The following is a 22,406-nucleotide window of genomic DNA, read 5'->3' on the forward strand; positions in this document are numbered from 1 at the left end:
TTAAATTTGACTAAATTACAAGCACACGCTATACAAGTCAAAGTGAAAGTTAAATGTTGTTTTTTGTCCCGATAAAAAAAAGTAACAAAAAGGATATTCTTGTCCAACTGTTAGAAAGTTGAAGCATGGATATATTTAGTGGTGTGCTCGTTTACATGTTAATAACATGTGTAATCTTCTTTCTAATTTAAATAAGAGTAAACACTTCCTAATCTGAAGTGATTGGCTAACGAGCTATTAAAAAGATGGTTTATGTCCCAAACATTACTTTCCTGTTTATATTTGTCTTGCAGTCATTAAAGTAAAGATTTACTTTTTCGCTGCAACGTTTGTAGTTTCAAAACTTGAAGTCGATATTTCATTGGTGCTCAACAGTCAATCTTGATTATCAATCTTGCACCCTTTATAACAATATTCAAGGACAATGTTTTTACATGTTCTGTATATTACCTACATTTGTCCAAAGGTCTGAGAGGGTGTGTTTGTATGGTAGGAGGCTCCAAAATGCCAATCATTTTGCAGGAAGCTACATACATACATATTACACAACATATCAAACAATAATATCTCCAAAATAAATATATATATATTGCATAATATTCATGATTAAGGAAAATATTTGTCAATATATCGTGGTCTATACTGCACCAAATGTGGCCCTTTGTTTTAATAATAAAAGCCTGTCTTAAGTTCCCTTACTCTATGGGGACCATGGACTCATCATACAAGTTCCGTTTCCATTCAACAAATAGGAGGTTACGATATTGTAACCTTAGTTCTATGAGCACAGGCAGAGCCCTCTACTGGACTCCAATCCCACTGAAAATGTGCATAAGCGTTGCCGGCCACAACGCACACAACGCTGGCTAGCGTTCACTACCCTCTTCAGCGAGCGGCGTATTGAACTAGGGTTACAATATTATAACCTTTGTTCTAACTCACGGAGGCTCTACTGGACTCTATGGGTACAGTGGCCCCTGCATCACCCCAACCCCACTCATCCCGACTGAAGGTTAGTCGCCGAGAATCCATCACATCAGGTTTCAACAACCAAAAAACTAGTCGAATCAATTAAACTCTATTTATGTCGCCAACGAATTTCAAAATTGTTTCAGAGCGCTTCACAATCGGTGCAACGTACCCCTGAATAAACAAATAAGAATTGGTAAACCAGTGAAAACATGCATAACTCTGTTCCCGTGGGCGTAATTTTGAAAAAGATACGTCATGCATCTGTCTGCGTTTTGGCTTATTGTTTCCAAACATTGACAGATTAGATTAGTTCATGCTGTATATTGATAACATCCTCTTACCCTTGAGCCACTCAACATGGCTTGAGGTCCGTTTTTCCCTGCCATCACTCCGGCCATCTGGGACCCCAGGCCCTGCAGGGGAGGCACACAACCTCCACTTTTAGGTCAACTGCGTTTAATCACCATGTTTTTATTCCATTCATCAGTATAGCAACAAAAAGGAAAATCTAACAATATACCCTTGAGGGACAGGTAGAATTATGGCACATTTATTTAAATTGCACCAGTGTAAAGTACACGAGGTGAAGTATACTAGCACATGCTTGAAGGTTATGTGAGTGTACGTCGTGTGAGAGTGCACAACTCACTCCTGGGTGCGTTTGAGGTCCGGGAGGTCCAGGTTCACCAGGCTGACCTGGTATACCAGGCTCTCCATCATAACCCGGAGTGCCTCGCAGTCCCTAGAGAGGAGAGAGGAAGAGAGAGAGGCGCTGACTCACTTGAAAACCATCTAATAATTAACTAACTGGTCAGATCCTCCTCAAATTGAATCAACATCACACCGCTTTCACTTTATATACTTAATACTCACTTAGATACACTGTATATAATTTGGATTTTTGTCGTTTTTGTTATTATTTAATTTTCTTAAATGTAATATGTCCTGCTCTGCTATTTTATTGTATTGTATATATTGTAACCTTGTTTCCTGCTGCTACAAAGAAATGTGGATGAATAATCTATCTATCTATCTATCTATCTATCCATCCATCTATATCTCTATCTATCTATCTATCCATCTATCTATCTATATATCTATATATCTATTCTATTCTATCTATCTATATATCTATATATCTATTCTATTCTATCTATATATCTATTCTATTCTATCTATCTATCTATATATCTATAATATTCTATCTATATATCTATTCTATTCTATCTATCTATCTATCTATCTATCCATCCATCCATCTATCTATCTATCTATCTATCTATCTATCTATCTATCTATCTATCTATCTATCTATCTATCTATCTATTCTATTATATCCATCTATCTATCTATCTATCTATCTATCTATCTATCTATCTATCTATCTATCTATCTATCTATCTATATATCTATTCTATTCTATCTATCTATCTATCTATCTATATATCTATTCTATCTATCTATCTATCCATCTATATCTCTATCTATATCTCTATCTATATCTCTATCTATCTATCTATCTATCTATCTATCTATCTATCTATCTATCTATCTATCTATCTATCTATCTATCTATATATCTATTCTATCTATCTATCTATCCATCTATATCTCTATCTATCTATCTATCTATCTATCTATCTATCTATCTATCTATCTATCTATCTATCTATCTATCTATCTATCTATCTATCTATGCTCAATCTGACATTGAATCATTATTTTGTTGCTGTGAAAAAATTGTGTATACTTTTCTTTTCAGATGTTATTGTTTGTTTTTGGGGGGGGGGGACTGATGCAGTTTAATTTGTGTTAGCTTATGAACCATGAGCTGTAAAGTGAGTACAGGAGAAAACACACATGCTATGTACTAATAAATCACCCTCACAATGCTGTCCTGGACTGTGTTGTGAGTCCAGCCAGAGGAGGGGCCCGTTCATTCATCAACCTGCTACGTTTGTGCTTACACATTATACATCAACTTGGCACATTACATTATATTTTGAATGTTAGTCGCTTGCCCTTGGACCAAAATACTTTTTTTGACTGAATATGGAATAATGAGGAGCCATTCTCATGACCGCAGCAAGAAGAAGTCACATGACAAGATGTGTCATGTGACAATGTGTGCAGCAGGTCGGGAGAACAAAACCCTATTTTTTTTAGCAGTGACATTTTTTTTTTTAAAAGGCTAAACAATAACAAAAAATATGGATTGAAGCAGAATATTAAAAAATAAACATACTGTGAACTTTGATTTTTTGAAATGATTACAATCGTCGTTTTTCATTACATTTTGACAAAATCGGTTCAAACACAATGAATAGAAATGTAAAAAGAAGTGGACATTTTTTTTATTGAAATGTCAATGTAGAATTTGAATGTTATCAATAAACTATTTAGAACAACCCAACTGTACTATATTCAGAGTAATAGCACGTTGTACTCCAAAGGCCGGGCTGCACCAACAAGGTTTGAATCTATAAGACTATAGACACAGGACCCTAGTGTGTGTCTAAGTGTGTGTGTGTGTGTGTGTGTGTGTGTGTGTGTGTGTGTGTGTTAGTGTGTGTGTGTGTGTGACATACAGGCCTTCCTTTGTTTCCACGGGATCCTCTGTCTCCTGGATGTCCTGGAGGCCCCTGTTGGGACAAACAGAGAGAACCAATGGGAGTGTCTGCATTGCATTCACATCACAACAGCAGCTTCAGGGGTCACTCCATGTCACAGTGACTCAGACGACCGGAGGAGCGTCCCGCTGTGCAGGAGAAGTCCTTGTAAGGGGATGTTGTGGGGTTTGAGGGCACTCTTATGCCATCTAGTGTCAGTTCAGGAGAGGAAAATGACGAATGAAACGACGGTACGGGGAAATCAAACAGCCGGGGTGCTCACCATGGGTCCAGGGCGGCCTCTGATGCCAGTGACCTGCAGGGGGGAAGATATATAAATACATTTATTTATATAACCTGCATTCAGATGCTGCTTTTTGTGACACATACTGCAGGCCTGTTTAAGAAGTTTATATTTAGGAAAACACTCACAAGAGGGACCTCTCCGGGTTCTCCCTTCGGACCCTGAATAAACAGATGGAGAACAAAACATGTCACACTCATGCTGATCAGCATATATATATATATATATATATATATATATATATATATATATATATATATATATATATATATATATTAAACTGTGTCAAAACTGTGGCCTACCTTGTAGACCCTGTCTCCACCTGAAAAGACACAACGCGTCACGTTATTTGTTAAACTTAAAGTATTTGGACTCTACGTCAGGAATATGAATGACAAGTCGTGTGTCGTGCCGGGGAGTGAAAGTAAACACATTGACATTTTTCTTCACGTGCAACAGCTTGTTAACGGCAGTAATTTGTTGATTATTTCTGACAGATGAATGGAAAATTCTCACTAACACAGAGACCTGTCAAAAAACACATTTCATGGTGATGATATCATTATTGATCCCAATTTATTTCTCCTGTTTTCTTGTCCTTGATTAGGTATATTCAGTATATATATCTATATCTACATATATCTATGTATAAATATATATATATCTATGTATATATATAAATACATACATATATATATATATACACACATATATATATATATATTTATATATATACGTATATATATATATATATAAATATATATATATATATACGTATATATATACATATAAATATATATATATTTATATGTATATATAAATATAAATATATATATATATATGTATATTTATATATAAATATATATATGTATGTATACATACATATATATATATATAAATATATATTTATATAAATAAATATATATTTATATATACATATAAATATATATGTATATATATATATATATATACATATATATAGATATATACATATATATATATATATATAGAGAGAGAGAGAGAGAGAGAGAGAGAGAGAGAGAGAGAGAGAGAGAGAGAGAGAGATGTGATTGTGCCCTTCATCTACAGTATAAGGTAGAAAATAAAAAATAAAATATAAAAACATCCAAACACATGCTCCACATCTCCAGCAGACCCCCCCCCCCCCCCCCCTCCCCCCCCAGAGAGCAGCTCACCACCAAAGTTGTCCTGCCCGCCTCCTCCGGTCCCCGGGTCAGACTGGCAGACCGGGCAGCACTCGCCGTCGGGGATGACCATCTTCTCGCAGTTGGTCAGCTCATCGCACTGGATCTCGTCGCAGAGGACCTGACCGTTGTCACACACGCAGATCCGGCACGGCTCGGGCTTCCAGATGTCCCTGTTGGTGTACACCTGGCCGTCCGCCGTGCAGCTCGCGTCGTCTCCTGGGACGCACAGAGGCCACGGACACCGTTAGTTCATCAACTCTAGTGGACGTTCATCTCATAAACCTGTGTTCATCAAATGATGGGTTCTCTTTGGGGTTGTTTTGAGACAATCAACCCCCGAGACAGCAGACAAGAGAGGACAAACATGTGAAGATATATATATATATATTTTTAACCAGGAAGAACTCCCATGTTCTTCACCCATTCAACCAAGCAGAACACAAACTTCCATTTAGATCCATCCCATTATCTAGTCCCTCCGTGGGTGGCGCTACCACATTGACCCCTTATGCTTTTTAAAGCTTTTGAGCACATGAGAAAAGAAATCTTTAGAAATGAATGTCTACATCCTGGGAGCGGCTCCCTGTTTGGTTAATAATTGCCAAAGAAAGCTAATGAAACCCGGGTTGTGTTCAACAGCTGCTCTTTACCTCCAGGGAACAATTCATCCAACACAAAAAAAAAAAGAATCAATTCTGGAGAGAGGGTTGTAAGGGTTTCCACCGTCCTCTGTGTTCACCGCCACAGGGACGACGGCGTGGGCACGAGATTGTTTCCTCCACATGCAGCTCCACTCAAAAGAGAATAATTTATAAAACCTGCAGCTCCCAGAAGTCTCATTACCCACTTTATATTTCTAATGCGCGCTTCACAAATACCTCGACATAAATCATCAATACCTCACGCTCTATGGAAAAATCTCCTGTAAAAACAGCGAGATGCATTTTTCCTCCAGAACGCGGTGAAATAGGAGACGTGGAGGGTCGCGACCTCTCTTGGAGGGACTCGTACTCGTGTAATCCGAGCCCACCTCTCTCAGGTCTGCAGGCTCCACCTGTTCCTGATATCAACAGCAGGCGGCAGCTCTGAGCCTCAGACTGCAGGTGAGGTCAGGTTGGCCGGCTGCAGGGGGAGAGGGAGCGGCCTCACACCGAGAGGATCATTTAAGGACTTCATTCCACCTCGCTAACAAGTCAGGATGGTTCCAAAAAGAACATGTCGAGGAAACAATCAAAGAGCAGGAACAATGAGGTGGGAGTGCAGGTCCACCCCCTCATCAGGCTGCATGTGAAAGACGACATGTTTGAACACGTCTCCCGTACATATTTATACTCGTGTCAGACGGAACTGGGAATGAATCAACACTGCAGAGGAAAGATGTTCAGAAAGATGTTCAGGAAGATGTTCAGGAAGATGTTCAGGAAGATGTTCAGAAAGATGTTCAGAAAGATGTTCAGGAAGATGTTCAGGAAGATGTTCAGGAAGATGTTCAGAAAGATGTTCAGGAAGATGTTCAGAAAGATGTTCAGGAAGATGTTCAGGAAGATGTTCAGAAAGATGTTCAGAAAGATGTTCAGGAAGATGTTCAGAAAGATGTTCAGGAAGATGTTCAGGAAGATGTTCAGGAAGATGTTCAGAAAGATGTTCAGAAAGATGTTCAGGAAGATGTTCAGGAAGATGTTCAGAAAGATGTTCAGGAAGATGTTCAGAAAGATGTTCAGGAAGATGTTCAGGAAGATGTTCAGGAAGATGTTCAGGAAGATGTTCAGAAAGATGTTCAGAAAGATGTTCAGGAAGATGTTCAGGAAGATGTTCAGGAAGATGTTCAGGAAGATGTTCAGGAAGATGTTCAGAAAGATGTTCAGAAAGATGTTCAGGAAGATGTTCAGGAAGATGTTCAGGAAGATGTTCAGGAAGATGTTCAGAAAGATGTTCAGGAAGATGTTCAGAAAGATGTTCAGAAAGATGTTCAGGAAGATGTTCAGGAAGATGTTCAGAAAGATGTTCAGAAAGATGTTCAGGAAGATGTTCAGAAAGATGTTCAGGAAGATGTTCAGGAAGATGTTCAGGAAGATGTTCAGAAAGATGTTCAGAAAGATGTTCAGGAAGATGTTCAGGAAGATGTTCAGAAAGATGTTCAGGAAGATGTTCAGAAAGATGTTCAGGAAGATGTTCAGGAAGATGTTCAGGAAGATGTTCAGGAAGATGTTCAGAAAGATGTTCAGAAAGATGTTCAGAAAGATGTTCAGAAAGATGTTCAGGAAGATGTTCAGGAAGATGTTCAGAAAGATGTTCAGAAAGATGTTCAGGAAGATGTTCAGAAAGATGTTCAGGAAGATGTTCAGGAAGATGTTCAGGAAGATGTTCAGAAAGATGTTCAGGAAGATGTTCAGGAAGATGTTCAGGAAGATGTTCAGGAAGATGTTCAGAAAGATGTTCAGGAAGATGTTCAGAAAGATGTTCAGCAAGATGTTCAGAAAGATGTTCAGAAAGATGTTCAGGAAGATGTTCAGGAAGATGTTCAGAAAGATGTTCAGGAAGATGTTCAGGAAGATGTTCAGAAAGATGTTCAGGAAGATGTTCAGGAAGATGTTCAGGAAGATGTTCAGGAAGATGTTCAGAAAGATGTTCAGGAAGATGTTCAGAAAGATGTTCAGGAAGATGTTCAGGAAGATGTTCAGGAAGATGTTCAGGAAGATGCAAATACTTCGAGGGCTCTGAGCTGAAATACTACACACATATATATATACATACATACACATATATATACATATATATATACATATATAAATGTATATATATATATATATATATATACACATATAAATGTATATATATATATATACATATACATACATATATATACATTTATATATATAAATATATATATATACATATACATTTATATACAGTATATATAAATATATACACATACATATATACATTTATATATATATATTAAACAATATATATATATACACATATATACATACCGGTACATATATACATTTATATATATATATATATAAATATATATATTTATATAAATGTATATATATACACATATATATATATATGTATATACACATATATACATTTATATATGTATATATGAATATATATGTATGTATATATATTCATCATTAACAATGGCATTATGTAGAGATTATGTAAATAATAAAAAAGAGTTTTTGAAAGATATTTATAGCCATTCGTTGATATAAATACTATTCGTAGATGTAGTAATGAGTGTTGAAGAGGAACAGGTGTGATGAGACAGGTACAGTCGGATGACTCTTGGTAGAAGATCAAAAGATGGAGGGACCGGTACATTTAATCTCTTCTTCACATCATTCCTCATCATTGGGACCTCTGGAACACCTGACTTATATATAAAGAATTAAAAAAAGATACTTAGGAAAACACTTTGAGTATACTTCTTATTAACCCTGTTTGAACTTCATTAAGACTGTTTATTGTTGTAAACACTGGTCTTTATATTGAATTTTAAAGCAGTCTGATCGTGGGTCAGTTATAGCTAATAAACATATGAAACTGACCACTATAATGACCCTGTGTTGGCTGAGGACTGCAGCTTTTCATCCGTTCATATTTCAGAAGACCAACACGCCAATTACGACCCAGAATTCCTCACTTCTACAGCCATCTCTGTTCCGTGTTGACGACATTGAAGTTCCCTGTTGTGGCCTTTCCAAAAAAAGTAAAACAGTACGTCCTGGAACACGGAGAATGAATCGCTCTTCATTTGAGGACACGCTCCGAATCACTTTAGCCATAAATCTGAGATTTTTGGAAGGAACATTTTTTCTTTTCTTTTTTTTACTGCAATGATCTGATTTCTTTTTTTGGGGGAGTTTCACAAGAACAAGCGTGGCTGTTCTCTTCTGCTTTAGTACTTAAGACCGGCTGGATTTGAATTCTTGTGAACATGTCTTCATATTGTCGTTCAGGTGAGTACAGGAGGTAAAACTTTAGGGCCGTTCCCGACATTAAAAGCGTCACCGCGGGACGTCTGGCCACAAAGCTGGAAGGAGATTATTTATTTTTTTTCCTGAATTTCAAAACGCTGCATGTTTTGGGGGCAGTTTTGAAAATCTACTGGAAGAAGAAGTGTGGTTTTTAGAGCGGTCTTACAAAAACAACAAAAACCTTGAGAACAGGAGGAGGAGGAGAGAGACGTTCACTTTTTCCCCTCCTTTCAGCTAATTCATTGCAGGTTCCACACTTTTCCACAGACGCCGTAAAAACACAGTTCAACCGTGACATCGGCGAAGAGGCACGCTCCCCTCCGACCGAGACTCGGGGATTTTTCCACAAGTCGGCCAGAAGCCCGGTGCCAGACAGTGTCCTCCTCCCGGTCTGAACCACGGGAGTCTGGAGCTCCTCGACATGACTCATGTAAAGAAGTGATGGCACTCATGGAGGAGGAGGAGGAGAAGGAGAAAGGAAGAAGGAGAAGGGAAGAAGGAGAAAGGAGAAAGGAGAAGGAGAAGGAGAAAGGATGAAGGAGAAGAAAGAAGGAGAAGGAGAAGGGAAGAAGGAGAAAAGAGAAAGGAGAAGGAAAAGGAAAAGGAGAAGGAGAAGGAAGAAGGAGAAGGGAAGAAGGAGAAAGGAGAAAGGAGAAGGAGAAGGAAGGAGAAGGAAAAGGAGAAGGAGAAGAAAGAAGGAGAAGGAGAAGGAGAAGAAAGAAGGAGAAGGAGAAAGGAAGAAGGAGAAAAGAGAAAGGAGAAGGAGAAGGAAAAAGAAAAGGAGAAGGAGAAGGAAGAAGTAGAAGGAGAAGGAAGGAGAAGGAAAAGGAGAAGGAGGAAAAAGAAGAAAGAAGGAGAAAGAAGAAGTAGAAGGAGAAGGAGAAGGAAGAAGTAGAAGAAGGACAAGGAAAAGGAAGGAGAAGGAAAAGGAGAAGGAGGAAGAAGAAGGAAGAAGGAGAAGGAGAAGGAAAAGGAGAAGGAAGAAGTAGAAGGAGAATGAGAAGGAGAAGGGAGAAGTAGAAGGAGAAGGACAAGGACAAGGAAAAGGAAGGAGAAGGAAGAAGGACAAGGAAAAGGAAGGAGAAGGAAAAGGAGAAGGAGGAAGAAGAAGGAAGAAGGAGAAGGAGAAGTAGAAGGAGAAGGAAGGAGTAGGAAAAGGAGAAGGAGGAAGAAGAAGAAAGAAGGAGAAGGAAAAAGTAGAAGGAGAAGGAGAAGGAAGAAGGAGAAGGAGAAGGACAAGGAAAAGGAAGGAGAAGGAAAAGGATAAGGAGAATGAGAAGGAAGAAGTAGAAGGACAAGGACAAGGAAAAGGAAGGAGAAGGAAAAGGAGAAGGAGGAAGAAGAAGGGAGAAGGAGAAGGAGGAAGGAGGAAGAACCTGGCAAACCTACTATCTCAGTGCCAGACATGTCTTGAAGCAAATGTTAGGCGACAATAAAGATAGTTCATGGATTATGGAAACACTCACAACATGCAGTGTTTGGGGAGAATCTACGGCAGAGGGGGAGGGGTTAGAAAATGACCTTATGGAAACAATGAGTCACATAAATCTGGAACTCCCATTTCCTTTAAAAAAGAAAAGATGAGTGCGCCCAAGTGCCCCCCCCCCCCCCTCCTCCAAACTTATGTCCACACTCCCTGATCTTCAGAGCTCAGATGCCCACCGGATGGTCACTTTATGAAACCACTCCTGATGAGTTTCCAGTCTCGGTCTGAACCGGTTCTCCTTCGCAGTGGACCGGTTAATACCGTGAGGAACACTCCTAGTCCAGGGGGGGGGGGGGGGGGGGGGGCGAGGAGCTCGGTGCCAGGAAAAGTTGGAATGAATGAGCAGCTCGCTGATTACACGTCTCGGCTTTTCCATCGACGGGCCCCCGTCTCCTTTTAAAGAGGCAACCGCCACTTTCCCCCAGCCTACGTCCTGGGAGGACTGTGGTCCGGCTAGATTAACCCCCCCCCCCCCCCCCCCCCCCTCACCCTCTTCATCTATTTGTCTTTCTGAGTCATCTCATTCTTACGGCTGCATGTATTAGAGCAGAACTGGTCCTTTTAGTCTAAATCTGCATCACACTATGAATCTACAAAAATACCCTTTTTCTGAGTTCAATTCAATTATCCGTAGAGGCGGGACCAAGCAGTTAATTATGGGATGCATTATGCACGTGGCCACTTGTTCTCAGGCAACTCTCATTTCCATTGTTAGGACATATTAACAACAGGAAGAGAGATTCTTAGAGGCGGACCAATCGGACGGCCTTATGGAGAAAAAAAAGCAATTTACAGTAGTTTGCTGTAGCGTTCTTCAAGACCTTCTCTGGCCTGAGGCTCTCAGGTCAGGGTCAAAGTTCAACACCGGTTCAATACACTTTATATGAAAAACTCAAGACCAGGTCATGTATTTCATTCATGTGGATTATTCCTCTGGTCTCTCTTTATGTGCATTTAAGTTTCATAATGTGAAGGTCGCTCTGTGACCACATCCGCTCTTTAGGTTTGCCTTTTTTTTTTTCTCTCTTTGCATCGCTAATGTCGCAGACGCATGGCGCGTACAGAGGTTGTTTACTAAATAGCGTATACTTTGCACTACTTTATGATAACAAACGTGGAATGTAAACACGCGTGTGTGTCTACACCATCGAGAGAGCGTTCCCTTATGTTCTGGTTCTTAAACCTGGTGCTCAACGCCGAGTCCAGAGATCTTCTGTCTCAACAGGGCGACGTCTGAGCCGCCGGCTAGCGGCTAACGGTGCTAACGGTGCTAACAAACACCCAAGAAGGAGAAGACATTAAGATTCAAGGATATTAATCAATTACTGCATCTCACGACTGCATTTCATTGCACTGCAACTTTTATTATATTTCTTCCTTTCTGAGTGTTTAAAATGTTTTAATGAATGTTCTTAATTGTTTTTTAAATCGTGTTTTTTTCTTTCGCATTATGTTTTGATCCTTTTATGTGAAGCACTTTGAATTGAAATGTGCTATAAAAATAAACTTGCCTTGCCTTATGAAGACCACTTAAGAGACAACAAAATAACATGTGCATTTTGCTATAACACACATTAAACTACCGTGTCACGTAATATGGATACAGAGCTTGGCCATATATTCATATGACATAAAACAGTGACATTTCCCTGCTGGTGCTACTTAATCATCATTTAATCTCCACTGACTTATTGTCAGCTTCCAATAACTATAAATATTGTGTTAAAAAAAACCAGTTAACATTTGGACATGTGGAAGTAAAAGCAGGTATGCAGCAAAAGGAAAATGGGTGACGTCAAACATTCCCGTTTACCCGAGCAGAGCGTTAATATATACAAGAGGTCGGAGCGCCCGGTGTTTCACATCAAGCGAGCGCAGAGCCAGATGTGGAAGAATAAACGCTGGATCTCAGAGGAATGTTGTTTTCAGCACAATATGCGACTGAAAACGCAGCGGAAACACAATGAAGAATAGTGTTTCTGGCCTTTGTAATTAAAAAAAGAAATCAATTAAATGCAAATTAAATGTAATATCTGGCGATGTGAGTGGAGAAAATATGGCAACAAGTAGCAACTACAACAACAACAACAACGTGTGGTTGAAGTGCTCTAAAGAGTCATTAAAACTCTGTTAGTAGCAAATCTGTCCGTTCCATTACTTTATAATGATGTACTAAATATACAGCCTGTTGCTTCGTATTCAAATCATAAAAAATAAAAAAAAAAAAGGCAAAAGACACAGTGTCCAAGTTACTGTTGACGATCCACAGACGTCGCTGTCGACAGTTTCCATTCGAGCTACTTTCCACGTACGAAAAACTGCTGACGCCGTCACTTTAAATAGTCATCTCTCAACGGGCGGTGATCTCAGAGATTCTCATCTCATAACCTCGGCATGAAATTCGGTAATGACGTGCGCGGTGAAACACGGGGCCTGAATCAGAAAACATCTGGCCGGGCCGACAGTTTAAATCATTTTTTTTTTTAAAACGAAATGCTCGGCACTGTGGAGCCGTCTGCAAACCCCCATCACGTTGCATCTGTTCGCCCCTTCTCCAAGTGCAAAGAAAGAAGACGTCTCCCTGTTCTCTCGCGAACATCTCGCTCATCGGACAAACACCGGTCGAACAAGAGGCCTTAAAATGTGAAATCGGGATCATTTCTAACGGTCGTCATGCCGATGGAATACGCATGGAGGACTTTGGGTAGTTTTATGAGGCGTTCTGGTGGTGAGGAGCAAACCCCAAAGGCAAGAGAGATCCACATTTCTTCTGACCTCAGCGCCGCTCAGACCAAATGGCTCCGTTCTAAATCCCACTTTTCCTTTTCGCATTAGCTTCCTCTTTCCTCATATCCCCGTCCAACACTCCTCATCCCTATCAAAGCACACTACCCTCTTTTTGGACTTTTCCTCCACACTCCTCTGTTCCCCCCCCCCCCCCCCCCCCACCACCCCACCGTTGGTGTTCTGTTTGTTTCTTTTTCTATTTTATCTTCTTCTCAAAGCTCAGAGAAATGATGCAACCCGCCAGGCCACGACACCAGCGTACGCTTTATCATGCAGAGGATGTTTTTGCCATAAATATTTACATTTTCAACTGGCCTGCGAGGTGAAAAGCTTGAAATTATTTATGTTTAAGTCCCAAAATGTCCCATAAGTTCCACTTGGAGCAACCAGTGAAGGGCCCGACTCCCCTTATCCCCTTAAAAAAGGCCTTAAACCCACGGTCAACTTAATGTAATGTTCCTTACATTCTATCATTGATAATAATGATCGATAATTGTAATAATGACTTATTTCACTTGAACCTTTATATGTTTGAAGGGGTTTTAAGGAATACATAGAAATTGTAATGGTTAGGGGTTTAATGCCACAACAAAGGTTTTTCTCTTTTTCTTTTAAACACTGCTCGTTATGCGAGTTGATTGTATTTACAGATATGCAATCTCCCAAATGGGTTTCTGTCCTGAAAACTCAAACGCACACACAAAGCCGACGTTGCCGCAGACTGAAATCTGTAAAGCGAACAGCAGGCGAGCAGATGTCACTTAAACATCTTTTACCCTCATTGGGAACCCAGAGATAGCTGTGGTTCATAATGGCAAAAATAAGTGAGCACAGAAAAGGAGCTGGAGAGGAGGGTCAACGCCTCACTTTTTATTATAATTTATCACTTTCTCTTTATTGCTGAATGGAGGCCTTGAAGTTTGAGGCAGCCTGCAATCTTTTTTTGTGAGAGAGAGAGAGAGAGAGAGAGAGGTGATGAGGTCAGAAGGGCACTGTTACGATGCACCTCGTGGGAGGTCGCCGAGGTCAAGCAAAAGCAGCGGCCACGCAGACCGCCATTTTGGAAAAAAGGTTGCATAAAAAAATTCAGCCGGCGCAAAAAAAAATCGATGCGACGCCACAGACGGAAAAAAAAACACTTTAGTTTTTTTTCGGGCCGACGAACCGACGAGTCCGCGAGTCCCTTCCAGGTCATTCTGCGACTGCAACGTCAACTCAGTGTAACGAGTACTGGAGAAGAGGAAAGAGGTTCATTTTGGCCATCTTTGCAATAAGTGCTGTCACTGATAACCAGCAGCTGGATGGTCATTAATTGGGTTAGTGTATGTTAGTAGATGCTCTCTCTCTCTCTCTCTCTCTCTCTCTCTCTCTGTCTCTGTATTTCTTTGCAGAGATAAAGTATGACGGGGTGTCCGTGACATTAAAACCAAACAACACACTGTAACAATGCGAGCAGTGGCCAGCAGAGGATTTTAACTTGGCAGATGTGCTGCAGTGGACTCTCTGAAACTCCTCCCTAGTCCCGACTACCAGCTGCATGTCATCAACAGCTGGGTGAGCCTTAGAAACGTCTTCCCGAGGAGACGGACTCCAACCACCGGTTTGCAACGTGTCTTTCCTTTGCCTCCATTGCATGTGCTTCACTCATGGGGAACCCTTGTTGTTGTACTTGCTCATGGGTAGAAGTAGAAGTAGAAGGCATTGGCGCTCAAAGAGTTCAAAACATAAAAAAAAAAAGTTGTACTCTCAAGTTTCGTCTTATCTTTTGACCACGAATGCTTTTCCAGAGGAGATTCCAGTTCGACATGACTTCCTGTGCCGGAGTCTGAATATTGTATTGTGAAGAGCAAGGGGAGGGGTGGGTGGGGGGGTCGAGAATGAGACTAGAGACCAAACGATCCTCTGGGCTTCCCCCATTGTAGCCTCCTCCACACCCTTTCACATTCTTGCTCTTTTTTTTTTTCTCTCTCCCTTTTTCTCCTCCTTTATAGATTCCAGCTCTAATCCTCTTCCTCTATCCTCATCTTCCTCTTCCTTTCTCTTTCAACCCCCCCCCCCCCTTATGATAGCTATGAAGTTATGATGAAGTGAAGGTCCCTCCTTTCCGGTCTTATCCTATGTTTGAAGCTCAACCCACTGAATGCCACGGGCCACATCAGTGAACGGCTCAGGAACCAGAGGGGGCACGAGATCCAATGGACAGCAAGACTAGAAGCCTCTAATTACCAGATCTGACTCAGGTGAAGGTAAATAGAGACTGGCGTGACCCACTTGTAACACAGCAATCACAAGGTTATTCTGCAGGATGCTCTTTCATTGGGAAAACTCCTGTTGCTTTGCTTTAATTCGATTATATTTTTGATTTAATTCCTACCAGTAGGATTTTAAAGCTGGCAGTTTTTGGGGTTGAAATATTTTGCTTTTTGCCCACTTTAACTCACTCAAAGCCCGACACGTCTCTGCAGCAGGTTTATTCCCCCCGTTTTGGTGAAATCGCCCCCCCCACGGGTTAAACGGTAGCCATGAGTCACCGGATACGAGCCGACATTTCCACGTCTCATTGGTCTGGCTCCGTGTGAGAGCGACTCTGTTCGGAGGAAACCCTGACTGGACATTGCAGCCGGTGGTCTAGAGACAGACTCACATTGTGTGAAAAGAATGGACCATTCTCATCCCTGTACGACTTACTTCTCCGCTGGACATCACTCTGAGTGTGTCATGCGGAGAACTGAAGGAGCAATGCCCATTTTCCAATGAACAAAAAAAAGGTTTATAAGTACCTAGAATCCCTTCAGGACTGAAGCTGTTCATGCATCTGCTTTGCAAATTAACTGAGTTTCGTAGTAGGAGACATTTCAAGGAACATCTGAGGTTCTGGCAGTGTTTCACGGTAAAGACTCCATCACTATGTGCGCTGGAACTCTACTAAACTTCATTTTTTCCTTCCGAACATGAGCCCCTTGGAGATAATCTACGTTTGTACCATAAAAGGCAGTTGAACATTCATTATAATGATGAGTTTTCGCCAGGGATCCGCTCTGTTCTGAGAGAAATGTGGGAGTACATAACGGTGAACGAGTGGAGTCCCAAAAATATGGTGTCCAATCCAAAGTCAGGGCATCCATCACCCACAATCAAGAAAATCACACTGCAGAAATGTGATTTCCTTTTCTTTGCGACGGGGTTGTCAAGAGCCTGAACATATCTCATGGCCGCATTGTTGAGTGTCGTCGGCCATGTTTCCTCCACTCGTTCGCCCTCTGCAGCTGTAATGTACACAACCGAGCTACAACTTAGAATTTCGGTCTGACCAAAACCTGCAATTATGGCCGACGGTCACCATGTTGTGGCATTCAGACAAGTTGTGCTTCAGAAGCGGACCAACGGACAACGTCAACGTTTTTTTTTAAAGAATTTACAAGGAGAAAACTTATGCTCCTATTATCTCTCTGTTTGGACATGACCTCGATCATCCTTCGCTGACCTCTACATCGACCTTTCTGTTTGTTTACATAGGATTGTCACCAACACTTTAGCCATCATGGTGAAAGAACACCACCGTTATTATTATCTTTATGAGACTTGGGCATTGTGCAAACATTGGGTATTTCCAAGAGTCCATTTTCTCCAGATTGTGTGGTTTTTTTCATCTACGTTTCATTTATTTAGACTATTTTTTGAGAGGTAACAGTTCATTGTTCTTTGAAAGGATGTGGAAACAACAACAGACGATTAAAAGTAGTTATCGTGAAAGGACTACTGACAAAAACAAATCAATCAACAGCAACCGTAATCTGATTTTTGCTGAATCATTGCCTGGCCAGAAGCACTTGACCACAGAGAGAAAGGTTCCCAGATGGGACGTACCATCTCGTGAAATTGGAAGATTTAAAGCAATTACATCAGCCTTTGAAATAGTGCTATATTACGCTGAGATCTGCCAACACACAGAGGATAAACTCCAAAAAACAAACCTCCTGATCTTCTGGAAAAACTACAACCAGCTGTAGCAACACTCGCTGTATGACGGCCGGCTTTCTCAAAGGCCATGTTTGCTTTTCTGGCATTCGGAGAGTATTACTTTTTAAATGTTAAGAGAGCTATTGTTCGCCTAAATGACTTTAAATTAAATCAAACAATGTAGTACTGCACTTCCATAAACGAGATGGACATGAATGAGAGACACGAATGAAGCAGCGTATCTTTTTTGACCTTAGTGTGGGTCAAGCTACAAAAAACTTGATCCTACATGTCCCATGATGCAACAGGATAATCTTTCTTCAGCTCATTGCCTCACGTATGCCCACTTCTTTCAAACCTCACACATCCATTGGCGTTTCTGTCTGTAGTCTGTAGTCTGTAGCCCAAGGTCAGAGAACCTTGATGACATCATCGGGGTCATTTTTTTCAAACTTCGGAAAAAGTTGAACTTCTTATGTGAACCTTATGTGTTTCCATTCATCTTGAACTTTTTTTCCCCTACATTGACGGTGTTCAGTGTCTACAGTAAACAGCATGAATCATTCAGTAATGAATGAAGTTCATTAAGCAAAAGTCGTGTGATTAGTATGCAGTTCTGGCCCATTCTTAATTAGAATGAAAAATAAGACACTTATACACTCGGGGATGCCAAACCCCGTCCTGTCATCCTCCCACAGGGACGGGCTGCCAGGATGACAGGGCAGATTTGGTGACTAAGTGCCAATCAAGGGCCAGGAAGCCCGTCACGTGGGGGGGGGGGGGGGGGGGGGCATAATTGCATAGCTTTTGAACAAATAGTCACTTTAACTTGAACCTGCCGAGGTGTTCGGTGTAACTCTTTAGGCAAACCATCAAGCCAGAAAGTCCCACATCCACCCAATGCTCAAGTCCCCCAAAAGCTAATATTGACATGGTTATGTATCAGCCAGTTGACATCCTGCTCTATACTCAAGGCTAAGATGTTTTTTTTTTTGTATATATCTTCCAAATACTGCCAAAGAGACTATTTCAACATCTGGAAGAGATCCCCCCCCCCCCCCCCTCCCCCCCCCCCACACACACACACACACTCCAAGCCTCCATTTGCTGACTGATATGATTTGGTTTCTAAGTAGTTCCCAAGGAGCAGTCCTCACATGGCACCATCGGAATGGGGAGTCTATCAACTCCGTTGTCTGTGCCACCAAAAGACATTTCAGGTTCCCCCCCGCCCCCGCCCCCGCCAGACGACTGAAAAAAATGTTGCCTCCCTCCGACGTGTAACTCAAGACAATGTACAATCCGGTGAGGCCCGACCCCCTTTGACTGTGGAAGAAAAGAGGCGTGTAATCAAGTCATTGCTCAAAAATGCAGCATGTGTTTCCAATCGAGTCCGTCTGTGGACCTGGTTGAGTTCACATGTTTGGACGTTCCAGCGTTGGTAGAAAACAGCCCATTTGACGCGATGTCAGTGATGTGGCAACAACAACTGGAACCAATTTGGAAAGACAGAGTGACTTCACGTAGTTTTTTTTTTTTTTTTGTTGATTCGGAGCGGATTTTGACTTTTCTGCTCGTCCGTTTCTCTCAGAGATGGGAAAAAAAAACAAAAAACGTCTTGAGTTGATTTTTTTTTTGGGGGGGGGGGGGGTTATGATGAAAAGTCTGGTTATGATGAGCCATAAATGCAACTCTGCTCCCAAACTGAAGTAATCCACTGGTTTCACAAAGACAGTTTGCTCTTTGATGTAAAGGCGCTAAGTGACATGTTTTACAGCCATGTCAGCATCTGGAGGGGTAGTGTACACACTCACACTCACTCACACACACACACACACACACTTTTTGTCAGTGATCTATCGCTGTTTCTCTTTCTTTTTCCATGTTCGCATCCCATACACCTCACCCTGAATACTATTTAAACACATTCTGGCTCTTCCAAAAACAGGACGCACGTTTTCTGTGCGGGGGAGTGTTCGACACCTTCACTCCGGTGATCCACACACCGGCGTCACCGTTTCCACACGGTGAGCTGAAAAGTCGGCTCCTTGATCTCGTTTGCCAACTTTCCACACATGTGCAGCCTCATGCCATGTGACTTTAATTTTCGAGGCGTATGGATGTATTAACTCCAAAAAATCCAACATTTGCTTTAAAAGCAGTCTTCAAAAGCACCGTAATTCTTTCCAATAACCTCCACGGCCTTGCTGACTTATTCTTCAGGAGATACTTTCAAAATGGAGTCGATGAGTCTGCAGAGAGTCTGCTGGCAATCACGTAGTTTCATCAACATCCAACCGCATTCAATTAGAAGTTTTATTTTTCATATAAAAAAAGAAGTGCCCAATTAAATGGCTTAAACACTGGTAATTGTAACCATGGGTGTGTACGCGAAATCCCAGCGGCGCTATGGTTTAACACAACATTCGTTTTGGAGGTGAAGAGCGAGTCTCATGCTGCGTATTAATTAGTTGGTGAGCATATTTCTCTATTCTATGTAAAAATGGCATTAAAAAACATTCCATACAAGACCAACTGGTCATTGTGTGGAACAAGCCTTTAACCCCCCCCCCCCCCCTCCCCCTCACACATGTGCATTGTCTGGACGCGCCGGTGAACCACATTTTCCCTCAGTCTACCAAAAACCATGAACTTTCCACTGTTTTTATTTGGTCAAAAGGCAGTCTGGCCTCACTATTCCATGGAAAAGAAGCGGCCATTGATCGCCGTGCTGATTGCACGTGAACAAAGACGAGCTTCTTCGACGATGACGTGCGTAACACAAACATGCAACCGATTTTTTTTTTAATTCCCCTCCTGGTGTTCGGTGCAGTCGCTTCTTCTTCTTTCGCCGTCTCCAGCTTTTTAACTGCGATGTGGTCAAATGTCTTTTTTTTCTACCTTTTTTTCAGCACACAATTAAAGAGTTGCGACGCCCCCGATGGTGCATTCACCACAGGGCGGCGCTCTAGGCGGCGCCACGCTATCGCCCCGACTGTCTCGTGCTTCATGTGAAATTGAACTCAGAGACTCATTTCAGTTAATGACCTTGTGTAAAAGAAAGAACTTAAAAAGGGGAAACGAAAGGTTTAAAAAAATAAATAAACATCTCTGCATAACTCCACACTCCACCAGGGGGCCCATCAAAATGGACTTTCCAGTGCTCGCCGTGGGCCCCATGACGTCATGTGTGGGAACAACACGGTCCCCGTGACGACACAAGAGATCAAACACTCCCCGCTGAAAGAGAAGGGGGGGGGGAGGGGGGAGTTCAAGTAAAACAAGAACACTCAGGTGTTCCAGCTGTTGGAAGACACCGGCATAACCCCCACCCTCCCCCCACAGAACACGGAGTGACCCGGAGAACCCCGACAGGCATCTCCCCCCCTCCCCCTCCCCCCTTTTTTTCTCATGTCTCCTCACATCTGGCCTGAATTAACGCGCCAAGTCCGCTCCGGTGCTGAAAATGCTTTCTGCAGATGTGCAACGTTAGCCTCGAGGGGGGAAGAAGATAGTTTGTGGAAACACTTAATGAAGGCTCCAAAAGTGGCGGGGGTAGCGCATGGGGGGGTAAATGCAAAAAGAAGAAAAAAAACCCACAAAATGGTGCTCATTTCCCCTACCTCTGCACATTTGCAGTGCCTGAGGGTGACATCACTTGCAATCACAGACAGATGTTTGCTTACATACGGGGGTCGGGCGGGGGGGCTTGTTTAGAAAATTGCAGATAATCCACATTAGAGCCGCTCTCGTATCTTTTAAATCTTCTCTAAGCTGTAGTCTTCAATAAACACACACGGTTTGTCTCAATCGTCCCACGCCAGGGATCCGACATACATGTTCCATGCAGTCGTCTTTGAAAAGTGAAACAAATGAGGTCGTGCACCAGGAGAAGTCACAACAGCAGGCTGTAGGAAATGAACAATATTAAGTTAGCAAAAAGAAAATGCGTCGTCCCTTAATCAAAAAGCATACTTTCTGTCAAAAAAACCCAGTCAAAAACAAGGGAATTGAAAAACTTGGAAGCAAAAGGGAACTCCCAGGGATCCACCTTCACACATTGTACTCAATGGCAATCAGGAGTTTACAAATAAAGACAGCAGAGGGGGGTTCCACTTACCACTGGTCGCATCTTGACTTGTAACAATCAAGACTTGAGCCACGGAGACTACCAGAAAAAGAAAAGTCCTTATATGCACGGTGCTCATCGTGTCTATAAAAAAGACATGAGCCTTCCTTGTGCGTGAAGCGAAGGGGGGAAGAAAAAAAAAAAGGATGAAAAGAAGAAAAATGTAAAATCACTCAGGTTATCACTGCACCACCATGAGTACAAGAGTGCCTCTCCTTGTAAGCAGCAAGCAGACCCAGCCCAGACTGCGTGAGCGTTTTTTTTTTTTTTTTTGGTGTGTGTGTGTGTGTGTGTGTGTGTGTAGTTACAGCTTTAAATGAGAAGAATGCTGGCCAGCCTAATTTTCCTCCCCCTTTTGTCAGCCCTCTCCCATAACCATCCTCCTCTCAGGCTTTTGTGGCTGTGGGAGAACTACACCCATGTTCACAAGTCCTCATTCTTTTCCAGCGGTTCTTTTTTGTTCTCTCTGGCTATCTCTCGATGCAATAGTTTGTAACTCACGGTGGAAGATGCAAAGGGGAAAAAAGATAAAAGGAAAAAATGACTTTAATTGGGAGGTGTCACAGATTATTTTTCTTTTGCCTTCAGAAGTGGTCGGCCTAAGCTCGATTGTAAAAACTGCTGTTTTATTGCTGTCTCTGAAGGCACCGAACAAGACACACACACCGAGCTCAGAATCACTCTTTACTGGGCAATTAAAAAGTAAGAATAGAGTTTATAACTACACTGTTTTCTGATGGGGAATTGTCGTCCAGTAAATTGGAGCGTACGGAGATCGCCCGTCGATTTTTGTTTTGGTTATTAAATGTCAAATGTCTTGAACGGTTGGAAGTGTAGAAAAGAGAGATGGAAAGCAATCTGAAGTGAGTGTGACAGTCCCTGTGGGTGGTCAGGCCTGGATAGGTGGTCATGGATTCCAGAGTGTACATTTAGAGGAAAAAAATCTGGGGTCAACACCTCTT

The 22,406-nt window shown here is 41.7% G+C and overlaps 1 protein-coding gene across 1 annotated transcript in view; it reads right to left on the minus strand.

Annotated features, from left to right (window-relative positions):
- col5a2a (collagen, type V, alpha 2a) overlaps window positions 1–21,633 on the minus strand; it is a 37,075-nt gene extending 15,442 nt beyond the window's left edge. The window contains exons 1-8 of the mRNA XM_034562454.1: window positions 21,436–21,633; window positions 5,082–5,309; window positions 4,188–4,207; window positions 4,014–4,046; window positions 3,865–3,897; window positions 3,561–3,614; window positions 1,622–1,714; window positions 1,314–1,385 (exon numbers count right to left, since the gene is read on the minus strand). Coding sequence (XP_034418345.1) covers window positions 1,314–1,385; window positions 1,622–1,714; window positions 3,561–3,614; window positions 3,865–3,897; window positions 4,014–4,046; window positions 4,188–4,207; window positions 5,082–5,309; window positions 21,436–21,523 — 621 coding nt within the window. The 5' untranslated portion in view covers window positions 21,524–21,633. The remainder of the gene's footprint in view (window positions 1–1,313; window positions 1,386–1,621; window positions 1,715–3,560; window positions 3,615–3,864; window positions 3,898–4,013; window positions 4,047–4,187; window positions 4,208–5,081; window positions 5,310–21,435) is intronic.
- Between the last annotated feature and the right edge of the window lie 773 nt (window positions 21,634–22,406).

The sequence above is a fragment of the Cyclopterus lumpus genome, chromosome 21 (genome assembly GCF_009769545.1).
Source record: "Cyclopterus lumpus isolate fCycLum1 chromosome 21, fCycLum1.pri, whole genome shotgun sequence".
NCBI lineage: Eukaryota > Metazoa > Chordata > Actinopteri > Perciformes > Cyclopteridae > Cyclopterus > Cyclopterus lumpus.